The sequence below is a fragment of the Zalophus californianus genome, chromosome 7, assembly GCF_009762305.2.
Source record: "Zalophus californianus isolate mZalCal1 chromosome 7, mZalCal1.pri.v2, whole genome shotgun sequence".
Lineage (NCBI taxonomy): Eukaryota > Metazoa > Chordata > Mammalia > Carnivora > Otariidae > Zalophus > Zalophus californianus.
The window spans coordinates 81968151-81980073 of NC_045601.1; the positions used below are offsets into that span (position 1 = coordinate 81968151).

General features: G+C 39.9%; 1 protein-coding gene across 4 annotated transcripts in view; it reads left to right on the forward strand.

Annotated features, from left to right (window-relative positions):
- Positions 1-8972, forward strand: part of COL12A1 (collagen type XII alpha 1 chain) — a 116012-nt gene extending 107040 nt beyond the window's left edge. For 3 of the 4 annotated variants that reach the window (XM_027601980.2, XM_027601983.2, XM_027601981.2), the window contains 6 exons: positions 1593-1628; positions 1736-1802; positions 3303-3491; positions 4456-4524; positions 5526-5696; positions 7929-8252. In XM_027601980.2, the coding sequence (XP_027457781.2) occupies positions 1593-1628; positions 1736-1802; positions 3303-3491; positions 4456-4524; positions 5526-5696; positions 7929-8104 (708 nt within the window). In that variant the 3' untranslated portion in view covers positions 8105-8252. Of the gene's footprint in view, positions 1-1592; positions 1629-1735; positions 1803-3302; positions 3492-4455; positions 4525-5525; positions 5697-6718 lie in introns of all 4 variants that reach the window. The other variant, XM_027601982.2, reaches the window with a different exon arrangement.
- The last annotated feature ends 2951 nt before the right edge of the window (positions 8973-11923 follow it).

Genomic DNA, 11923 nt, shown 5'->3' on the forward strand with positions numbered 1-11923 from the left:
TTAGCTCATGTCATTAGCTATGGTTACCAGTTGTTATCTTCTTGATAACTTGTAGCACATGATGTTGTATAGAGGGTGCTTTAAGGAACTGCTTGTGGAATATTTGTAGTCATTTACTCAACACCTGGTTAGTGTCTAAATGTGTTAGCCCATGTTCCAGGGCCTGGGGATAAAACAAAGTTTGTGTAAACAAGACAAAGTCCTGGCCTTCATGGAGATTCTTCTAGTGGGGGATACAGACCAAAAATGTGTAACTAAACAATATAGTTTCTGGTGGTGTTGAGTGATACGAAGAAAAAGGGAACAGAGTAAGGGGTCAGGGAGTAATTGTGGTAATGAGAAGGTGGTTATTTTAGATATAGTAGTCAGGGAGCCCCTTTGAAGAGGTGACACTGTTGTGACGTGAGGGAGGAAGCTGTTTGAAGATCTGTGGGAAGAAGATTCCAGGTACAAACAAAAGTCCCAAGTGAGGAATGAGTCTGGCAAGTGAAGGAATAGCAGAGAGGCCTGCGTACCCTAGATGAAGGGCGTTGAAGGGGAGAGGGATAACAGGCAAGGTCAGAGAGCTGGGCAAGTTGATCATGTGGACCATCTAGCCAATGATATGGAATTCTTATTTTGTGCTAAGTGTGATGGGAAGCGCTTAAAGGCAAAGAAGTGACATAATCTTATTTCCCTTTTAAAAATATCACCCTGGCTTCTGTGTGGAAAATAGACTCTATAGGGGCAAAATGGGAAAACAGGAAGACCAGTGGAGAAGATATTGGAGCTGTTCAGGCAAAATTCTTGGAGGCTGTAAGAAGTGGTTTGGTATGGGGTATTATCTGAGCATCAGGTTTGTCAGTGGTTTGGATGCTCCTTCCATGATAGCAGTTGGCAGCCTAGAAACACATTATGGAAAGACGAAAACTTCTTGCACTTGAGAAAACTTTTTAAAGATCCTCTCATGGCCAGTGAGAGGCTTGACAGAGTAGGGAAAAATATTCTGTGACTGTGTTTCAATTTGGGACCACCATTTGGACTGAGTTATTTAGTAAGAGAGACACATGATTCCTTTTATACCCAATGTACACACACACACACACACACAATAACTGGAGGAAGTTAGAGATATATATTGACGTTAGGAAATTGACAAAGAGCCCACTGGTTCTTACTAGAACTGAACCTGGATTAACCTCATGGACCATCTAAAATAAGAAGCTGAGCTACCCAGTCACGGTGTAAAGGAAAGTATAATGGTACCAAGGGCAATTTCTCATCCATAGTTTAGTTCCAAACTTATACTGTGAACAGCATCATGAATGTATGCAGAATACGTAACTTCTAAATGTGTGATCATAAAATTCACATCTCAGCACTAATTTGGAGGATATGTTTTTCTGAGAGAGACAGACAGACAGAGAGACAGTGAAAGACAGAAAGATTCCTTTTTACAGACAGACAAAATGCAAGTAACATGGATATAAATATGCTGTGTCATTTTGCTAATCTGTTAGAAAGCAGACCTTGCTGTCTTTCATCATGTGCCTTCATGAATCATTTTAGATCATGTTTGTCAGTTTCTAATCTATGAAATTCCTGTATTTCAGGGTCCATCCGGATTGAAAGGAGAGAAAGGCGATAGAGTATGTAATTCTTAAAATTTGACTTATGTTTATTTTGTGTGTTAAACATTGAAGTCTGAAACTATCGAAATAATATGCTAATGATTCTCATTGATTTAATTAACAAGGGAGACATTGCTTCCCAGAACATGATGCGAGCAGTTGCAAGACAAGTCTGTGAACAATTGATAAGTGGTAAAACTTCTTTTATTTTTAATGTATGAATGATTTTTAAGTTTATTGCAGGAAAATGTAGAGTTTGAGTCATAAAGTTTCTAAGATACATGTTTCTATTTCATTTTGATGATCTCGTATTTTTATTCATTCTCAGTTTTGGATCTGGTTAGATAAAACTAGTGATATTTTAATGACTGTGTCATTAACATAAAATAAGAACCCAAGGTAAAATAATAGCTTGTTATCCTATACTTAATCTGATGCAAAATCATATTTTGAAAGGGCTTTTCAATTTCCTTATTAGGATTTTCAGTGATCTTCATCTGGGTATATGTAGAAGCAGCAAACGTTGGATTTTTTTTTTTTTTAAGATTTTTATTTATTTATTTAACAGAGATAGAGAGAGAGCATAAGTAGGCAGCGGCAGACAGAGGGAGAGGGAGAAGCAGGCTCTCCGCCGAGCAGGGAGCCCGATGCGGGGCTCGATCCCAGGACCCTGGGATCATGACCTGAGCCGAAGGCAGCCGCTCAACCGACTGAGCCACCCAGGCGCCCCAAACGTTGAAACTTTAAGTTATTCTATGACTTTAAGGAAGGAGGCCCATCAAGATTAATTTGATCACAGAAAGTACATTTTGGTGGGGACCTTTTTATTTGCCTCCTTATTTTTTTCAGACTCTTCTTATTCTATGAAGTCTTACCAAGTAATAAAGTTCAGTGCCCACAAACCGAGTATGGCCTTAAACTCAAAGTTCCCTATTTCAGAAGTCTTAGCAGTGTTAATGCAAGTGTGATCCTGAGGAACACCTGCATTAGAATACCTTGTTAAAAATGAGGGTTCCTGGGCCACACCCCAAACATAGCGAATCCCTGCCTTTGGAGATGAGGCCCAGAAATCTGTATTTTTCAAAGGATCCCACAGGTGATTCTAATTGGCACTACAGCCTATCATTCTTAGGTACACACGAAAATAGTATACTTTCTTAATTTAAGAAAGGTTCTCTTTTGAGTGACATCATCTGGCAAAACATAGGGCTTTATATCAGAGCCATATTAAACTTTTACAACTCTTTTATGGTTGAAAGTAATGCTATGGCTTACTGGTCAGTACTTTGTGGAGACAGTTGTTTATCAGGGATCATTTTGTCCTGGATAGCTGGAGTGTTTTATTTCGAGGCTTCTAATTAGAATGTGTCCTAGAGGGCGCCTGCGTGGCTCAGTTGGTTAAGCGACTGCCTTTGGCTCGGGTCATGATCCTGGAGTCCCGGGATCGAGTCCCACATCGGGCTCCCTGCTCAGCAGGGAGTCTGCTTCTCCCTCTGACCCTCTTTCCTCTCGTGCTCTCTATCTCTCTCTTTCTCTCAAATAAATAAATACAATCTTTAAAAAAAAAAAAAAAGAATGTGTCCTAGAGGGGGAGGAATAGAGATGGATTGCACTAGACACTAAGAGAAAAGAGTTTCACCATCTCATCCCTTCCCTACTGGGTTTCTTACTAACAAGTCTTTCTGTTTGTAGGTCAGATGAGCAGATTCAATCAGATGCTGAATCAGATTCCAAATGACTATCACTCCAATCGCAACCAACCAGGCCCACCGGGTCCCCCAGGCCCCCCAGGCAGCGCGGGGGCCAGAGGAGAACCAGGACCTGGGGGGCGACCAGGCTTCCCCGGCACACCAGGGATGCAGGGCCCCCCGGGTGAACGAGGTGGGTTTCTCTGGCTGCTATGCAGGGATAAAGAAAGGAGTTTGCAAGTGTGGGATCTGGGTCAGGTTGAAAAGCACGTGGAAGACTGGACTTGGCAACTGCTTTAACTATTCTTGTTTGGACAGCCCCAGAAGAGCTGTGTGTCCATGAACCTGTCTTTTCATTCAGGCAGCCCCAGGCCATCGAGATCTGTATCAAAGAACACAGGAAGATTTTGTCAGGAGATCTCAGTAAAGATAATGCTATGTTCTGATGGTTGTTGTCATTGTTGATGGAAGAAACTGTATTTTGGCAAACTCACTCGGACGCTAAAATCTGATTAATTATTGTGACTGGCAAGAGTTGGGCACCAACTGAATGTACTTAAGCAGCCCTACAGCTTTAGATCCAAATTCTTTTGGATCCTTTATTCAGGGCCTGGCACTGGCCTTACGTGTTTGTTTGGCTTTAATTTCATGGTAGATAAGTGTCATTGAAGGAAAAGAAGAAAAATAAGATTATTTGATTCCAGATGTTTCAGGACTCTGGGTGGTCGCTTTGGTCAAAGCAGCAGCTAATATTCTGGAGAAGACTTAGATACTTTGGTAATTCTGACGGTTTGGATGTTGTGCAACGGGGCTCCCAAAGATAAGATACCTTTAAGATGTTTCTCAATGAGTTGTAACTATTTATTCAAGATTCCCGTTCTAAATTACTGTTTCTAAAAAGAATATATTAGACATGTTTGTTTTCTTCAAATAATTTTTCCCCTGACTTGTAGCCAGATTTGTTTCTTGGCCATGAATCTGGAATTACCCAAATGTCTAGAAGGAATTTGGCTTCAAGAGTGAACTTCTGTGAAAAATTAGGTTCTGCTTTCACTAAAACAAGCGAATTACTTGAATTGAGCATTATCAGTTACGATGAGAACTACGTGTTTCCCGATAATTTTCTCCTTGTGCTTTCTCTTTTTGTCCTCGCTTAGGGTTGCCGGGAGAGAAAGGTGAAAGGGGCATTGGGTCTCCAGGACCTCGAGGGCTGCCTGGCCCCCCAGGTACGTTTGCCCGGACATCAAATAAGTAAACAGCAGAAACACTGGGAGAGCGTACAGCCCCAAGAGATTCACCATCTAATCTTCCGAGCTTCAGGCGGGCCTGCCACCATGAATATATTTTAGCAAGAAGTTCAGCTTGTATAACCTCCTCACTTTTATGTTCTCTTTGTTCAAAAAACTTTTTGACTGTGTTCCATTAAGCATTTACTATAACTTTAATATAAAAGGGTGAGAGTTTTAGTGACACAGAGGGTTTCTATTTTCGTTTTTATGGAATTCCTATTTGTTTTGTTTGGCCATGTAGCCTTTAAGGATGGTGTTATTTCCTGTTTCTTCTCATATTCTTCAAGATGTTGCTAGCAGACCGAGAAAATAATATTCTCACTACAAAGCCTGACACATTGCAAGATTTCATTCACAGTTTCTTTATTGGTGTTTTGGAAAGAACTAATAGTCGTCTCGTTGTTTTATGCATTTCATTTCCTAGGCCGAAAATGGATTTTTGTTTTTCTTCATTGTAAGGTCCACGAGACCCTTGTAACCAAGGTCAGCCCTAGTGGTTAAATCTTTACATTTATGTTAACCATAAATAAGTATAACTTGATCCAGAAATAACATCCCTTTACATAGTCTGCAGGTGTGAAGCAGGCGCTCCCATGTTTTCCTGGTAGTCTGATGTGGCTAATATAGCCATTTTCTTCAGAGAGTTTTGTCTCTGTAAGAGTGGGAGCCATTCGGGGAACTCACTGATATCTTTAGTTTTGCTTAATTCTTGGTAAGTCAGTTTTCTTTGGATAAAATCGTTAAAGTAGTTCTGTCTCTGTCATTAACTCTCGATGGATCACTGGTAAGAAAGTTCCACACTTTAGTTCATCCTGGTGATCTCTTAGGGGAATATTTTCTTTCTGTATGCTAGTGAATCATCTAGTCTGGAAAATTGTTGATTGCCTCGGGAGATGTATTTAACAAAAGGGGAAATCTTTGTTTTAACCCCGCACTAGGTCCACAAGGAGAATCCAGAACGGGCCCACCAGGGTCCACAGGATCCAGAGGTCCCCCTGGCCCCCCGGGTCGTCCTGGAAACTCAGGTACCCGAGGCCCCCCAGGTCCTCCTGGGTACTGTGACTCGTCCCAGTGTGCCAGCATCCCATACAATGGGCAAGGCTATCCAGGTATGTTGTTGCCCGCGTAGGAACCCAAATTCACCTGAATTAAGAACCTTTATGGAAATCAGATTCCCCAGGATTGAAGGAAGGTTGATTTGGGGATTTCTTGAAGATAGCAACTCTTTCAGTTACGTGTTTTGATTATGTAGTAACACTGTTCTCTCTTAAAGCGTGAAACGTTGCTTCATTGTTAGGAGTTGAATAATTATTTGCTTTTCCTTCCTGTATTTGTACATCTGCCAAATCACATTGTAAACCTCTCCTTAATTTCTTTTGGAAGTTCAGAGAATGCAATCAAATGACTTTTTTTTTTTTTAAACCTAAAGATTGGGGAACAGGGATTTGTTGAAGGTAATTGTAGAATGTCAAGAGTACATACTAAAAAATTGTTTTGGGAATCTAATATTTAGGCAAACTACTTGATAACATGGGGCAGACAACTGAAAATAATTCACTGTCTCATGCTGTCCATAGTATTAATGTTCATAAAATCTGGGACTTGATTTTTTCAAAGAGTTGGTAGGGCAGGTCTAGTGTTTGACCATTATTGAGGCCAGATCTCTTATGCCTGCTTTTGGGCATGTGGGGACAGGGGAGATACGTTGATCTGGGAATAAGAAACTCATGCTGTGGTCAGTGGTGACCTTTTCATCAGCGCACCCTCAAGCATCTTGCAAGTTTTAAAAATGATACTGCTGTTTGATATGGTTGGCTACTAGCAAATAGTGCATGAGTAGTTGAATATCTAAATATCTATATATCTATATATTTATGTGCATAGTTATATATGACCAAAAGTAATAATGAATTTTAATGCCAATTTCTCATGCAACTCGTTCACAAAATTATAATTTACTTCTTTTTAAGAAAAATTTTAATTACCTCTACCTTATGGTATGTGTGAATAACTGGAAATATATGGATATATATATATATATTTTAACCATTACATACTTAGATGGATGTGTATATATATTTTTTGCATAGTAATTCAACTTTTAAAAACTATCATCTTTGACCTGTTTCAGGTTCCGGCTAACAAATTTTCTAAGTCGCCAGTGCTGCTTACAGTTTGAATACATGAAAATCCTGTTTCTGAGATGTTTGCGCACGTGCTTATTAGGAAATGAGTCTGTATGGAAATTTCACCACAGATATGGTTAAAGAAGCGGGTGGACATCATAAAGGAGGGTGGAGACTCTTTATACTAACTTGAATGAGACAAAAGCAGTGGTGTTAGTTTATAAGCCTGATGCATTTCAGTAATAATGTAGAAAAATATTATTAAAAAAAAAAGTTCAAACCCACAACCATGAGGAGCCTCAGTCGTGAAAGAGGCGCATAATAAAACTACTAACCAGCGGAGGTCATGCCATTTTGAGAAAAACAATTAACCTGGTTAAAGAGAAATGTCTTATGTAAATAATAAACTAATTGTGGCTTGTAAATGATTTGTATGTGATCCTGTCCACTAAAATCACTTAACAATTCTACAGTAAGCTTCTGCATCAAAGCCTGCTGCTTGCTCTGTGCCGGAATAACACCGAACGGAATCTCCTCATTTCTTGCTTGTTAGCAATGTGTCTGATTCAGGGCATGTGTCTTATTATTCTTATTTTTTGTACATGTACTCTCATTTGGGTTTTGTAATTGCAATTTCAAACCAAAGTTTTACAATCACTTTTTTTTTTTTTTTTTTTGCTTCCTGTTTCGCTGTAGTCACTGGGGTTCCTTTACCCACCGAACTGTAACTCAGTCTGTGGGAGAGACAGCCACAGAAAATGTCCTGTACTGTATATTACCTGGTGATAGTTGGATTTCCCCTCCACAGTTCAGTTTCTAGGAGCCAATAACACTTCCCCTTATCTCCTCATCTTTCCAAATTGTTCTCTGAATTGAGGAGTTTGAACTCATGAACAGTGGCTTGGGGATTCGCGAAAATCCTACCTAGGTCTCTGCGTTTACAATTCTTTGGCGCAGCCTCTGACCGTTCCCAGGTACTTGTGCAATGATTGTATGTGCTGCTGGATCCTTGAAGGTTAAAAAAAAAAGTGCCATTTTTATTATTTGATCATCACCAAATTCTCTCTGCAAATGGACGTAATCAGAACATTGTAACTTATCTATTTATAGTAATGAGATTCAGACTGGAGTGCCATCACCTCGGGTGATGAATTTAGCTTTTGCTGTATGTGTGCCTTCCAAATCATGCCATAACTGTAATGTTGAATCGGACAGAGCCGTACGTGCCCGAGGGCGGGGCCTACCTGCCCGAGCGCGAGCCCTTCATCGTGCCTGTGGAGCCCGAGCGGACAGCCGACGAGTACGAGGACTACGGCGCCGACGAGCCTGGCGACGAGCAGCCTCCCCACGGGCGCTGGCGGCGCGCCCTGCCCGGCAGTTCAGGGCAGTGAACCTGAGACCGCGCGCGCAGCGCTGCCACGCTGGGGGGAGGTGTTGGGATTTTCATTGACAGGTCAGACAGAGCAGTGTACGTCTTATCTGCGTTTCTTCCGGTGTTCCTTCATCCAAGAGTATGCTTTCTGACTGTAGAGAACCTTGTTTCTGCAGGAAACCTAGCTCGCTGCACGCAGTCTTGTAGACATTTTTGCCTTTGCCCTTGAAATGCTTGCAAAATACTTTGCTCGCAAAAGCTGCAAGGAGAGAACGTGCCTTGTGTCTTTAGTTAGCACAAAAGGCAGCCTCAGTGAAACTCTTAGGTTAAGCAGTAAGTCCTGGAACCCAGAACGACTGTATATTTCGAGAGGGTAGTTCATCTTTTCCCGTACTTGTTTGCAATTCAGTTACACCACGATTCAAGTAATTCCCCTCCTCAAACGGAAAAAGAGGAAAAAAAACCCAACTCCATTGCAACAATTTATCTTCCTCTTCTATCTTCTGTTATACGTTAGGGCATAGAATGCTCTCATACATCTCCTTTAACAACCACAAACCTTAAGCCATGTAGCTGAAATTATTGTATCAACTGGATACAGTTCCATATTGCCTTAAACCTCCTTGTTTTAGACACACTAACATTTATGCCAAATTGCAGATTATTCTGCAAAGATGGAATTGCATGTTTGTGTTGTATATTTAGTATGAACTTTTTTTTCAGAACATAATGTTTCTTAGTTATCAAAAGCAGTTGGAAGATGTTTGCAAGACTATGAATATAGAATTGCTGCTTTTATATTTTAACTGCAGATTGTGAATTTCACTGCCTTATATTATTTATTTCTGAAACAAAAGAGGCATTTTTCAATAAAACTACTGAAAATTCGACATGGTATGTTTTTTTCTTTGAATGGCCTTTTGGAGTGTTCAGGCGGTTGTCACAACAAACAAGTTTATATCCTTGGATACGGTTACAAATCTTGCTAATACTATTAAATTATGCTAAATAACTTTAAATTTTTAATGATACGGTGAAGTCATAGATAATGTTGAGAGCCTTAAAAAGCTCAGCAGATTCCAAAGGCTTTATTGAGAATGTAGAGGATGTGTGGGTTGGTGGAAAAACAACGAGGTATCCTAGGGGACCACAAACAACCAAATAATCTTTAACAACCCACATGATTTTGATTTAATCACCTTCCTATACCATATTTTACCCAATAACATGTTTAATGCAAAAAGGAAAATTCCTTAATGGAAATTTTTACATTTAGTTTTAAAAATTTTCTAAATGTAAAAATTTCCTTTTGCACTTTGGTGAATTCAGTAACTTCATTCTAAATAGCAAAGAAAGCAATGTAAATGCTGGTTTGAAAGAACCAACATCAATCGAAGGAGAGAGGTGGTGATAAAAAATTTGCTTCAGAGCAAAACATCTGAGTTAAATACTTCCTGGAGACCAAGATCAAAAGGAAACGACAATAAGTGAATGCATTGTGTTCAGGAGGTTTCCAGCAGATAGTGCTAAAGTCATAGCATTCACCTGTAATTCCCCAGTACCTACATTTAAAAAAAAATTTTTTTATTATTATGTTCAATTAGCCAGCATATAGTACATCATTAGTTTTTGATGTAGTGTTCAACGATTCATTAGTTGCGTATAACACCCAGTGCTCATCGCCACACATGCCCTCCTTAATATCCGTCACCCAGTTACCCCATCCCACCCACCCCCCCTCCCTTCTGTAACTTACATTTCTAAAGTTAGAAGAGACCACTGAGATCATCCCAGTTCAATTCTTTGCTTTATGGAGAAGGAAACAAACTGAGCTAATTAGTATCAGAACAAGACTAAGACTCTAGGTCTTGTGGTTCTTAACGCAGTTTTATTAGGAAGTACTCGCCCCTTCCCCTCCTGGGAACACTTATACTCTCCAGGCAGGAGCTTTCAAACCTTACAGTTTATGAATTTATTCTGATTAATCTTCTGATTCATTTGGGTTTCTGATGCTCCTTAATGAAGAGCCTTTGTATCAGGAGACTGAAGACAGGTTCAGTTCCTTGTCACTGACCCAGCTGAGTCCCAAGACCACATGAGTTTGGGGCAAAAAGGAATTCCATTTTGTGGGTTTGATTTTTTTTTTTTTAAAGATTTTATTTATTTATTTGACAGAGAGACACAGCGAGAGAGGGAACACAGGCAGGGAGAGTGGGAGAGGGAGAAGCAGGCTTCCCGCAGAGCAGGGAGCCCGATGCGGGGCTCGATCCCAGCACCCTGGGATCACAACCTGGGATCACGACCTGAGCCGAAGGCAGAGGCCCCTGTGGGTTTGATTCTTGACATCAACGATGCCCTGAATTAACTACCTGCTAGTCTGTGCTGGGAGAAGGGATGAGGGGCCAAGGGTTCTAACTAGGGGATAAGCACAAAATTAATATCTAGCGGAGCTACATGTTGTGATTTTTATTTTCATAGTATATCTGCTCCTTAGTTTTGGTAAATCTTATGTTAAAATTATTTCTGTATTACCTGATCGAGTGGATACGGACAAGGGATAGGGAGAAGAGGCCAGGTAGCCCGGGTTTAAAAATTAATGGTAAAACCCCTCAAAATCAAACATGTGAGTGCTGGTTTATTTATTCAGACTCACTTTGGAGGAAACATAGCACAACCTGAAGCACTTATTCTAGCTCTTTAAATTTTAAAGTGTTATAAGAAATTCATTTTCTATAATTTGTATTAACAGCTAGTTCTCTTATTTTTAAGAAACTAGTCTCTTATTTTTAAGAAACTAGTCTGAAAAGTCTGAAGGGATTGTAGCTTCGAATGAGGTCTACTGTGGGAGATATTTCAAAAATTTAAAAATAACACATACATAGATACTAATTTCTGAGCATTCTTATAAGAATATTTTGTACAGTAGGATTAACAATTTTTTAAGTAAGCTTAACAGGTGGCTGCATGTATATTTTCTCAGATTTGTGAGCGTCTGTTTTTGAGTCTGTAAAGAATTATGCTGCCTAGGGGATTGCTCAAACTTGCATTAAATTTTTGTACAAATAAGGTGAATATAATTGTTTCCAAGTATTTATGATATTTTACATATATTGTACTGTATTTGGCACATTAGGTTATGTCCTCATTTAGTTTTTTGTCATAATTTCTCCATAATAAAAGGGACTTGATCATACTACCCTCATATGGTTTGAGTGCCTTATAAAGAGTAGCCACTTGGGGCGCCTGGGTGGCTCAGTTGTTAACCTGAGCCTTCGGCTCAGGTTGTGGTCCCAGGGTCCTGGGATCGAGCCCCGCATTGGGCTCCCTGCTTCGCGGGAAGCCTGCTTCTCCCTCTCCCACTCCCCCTGCCTCTGTTCCCTCTCTCCCTGTCAAATAAAAATAAAATAAAAAAAAGAGTAGCCACTTATATAAAGAACAGCTGTGGTAAATCTTTTATTTTTCAAAGGCAATCCTTTAAATACAAGTTAACATTGATCCCTAAGTCTCTCTATACTTGAGGTTAGAAGATGAATTTAAATGTGAATCTCTAAATGAACATTTATTAACCTTTTCACTCTTAGATCTGGCTGCTGAAGTCTATTGGAAAAATCACATGGACTTACTTTCAGGGAATGACCTACGTGTTGGTCACTTACAGACTGTCTCCCATGCTGATGTCTTACCTGGTTCTTTATCAGTACATCCAGCAGTATATCCCTCCTTGAAGTTCTACAGACAACTCAAAATTAACACATTTGATATTTACTAGGATTAGAATTCAGCTGTGACTAACAGAAAGTCACAAAACAACAGTCGCCTAAACAAGTAGCAATTTCTT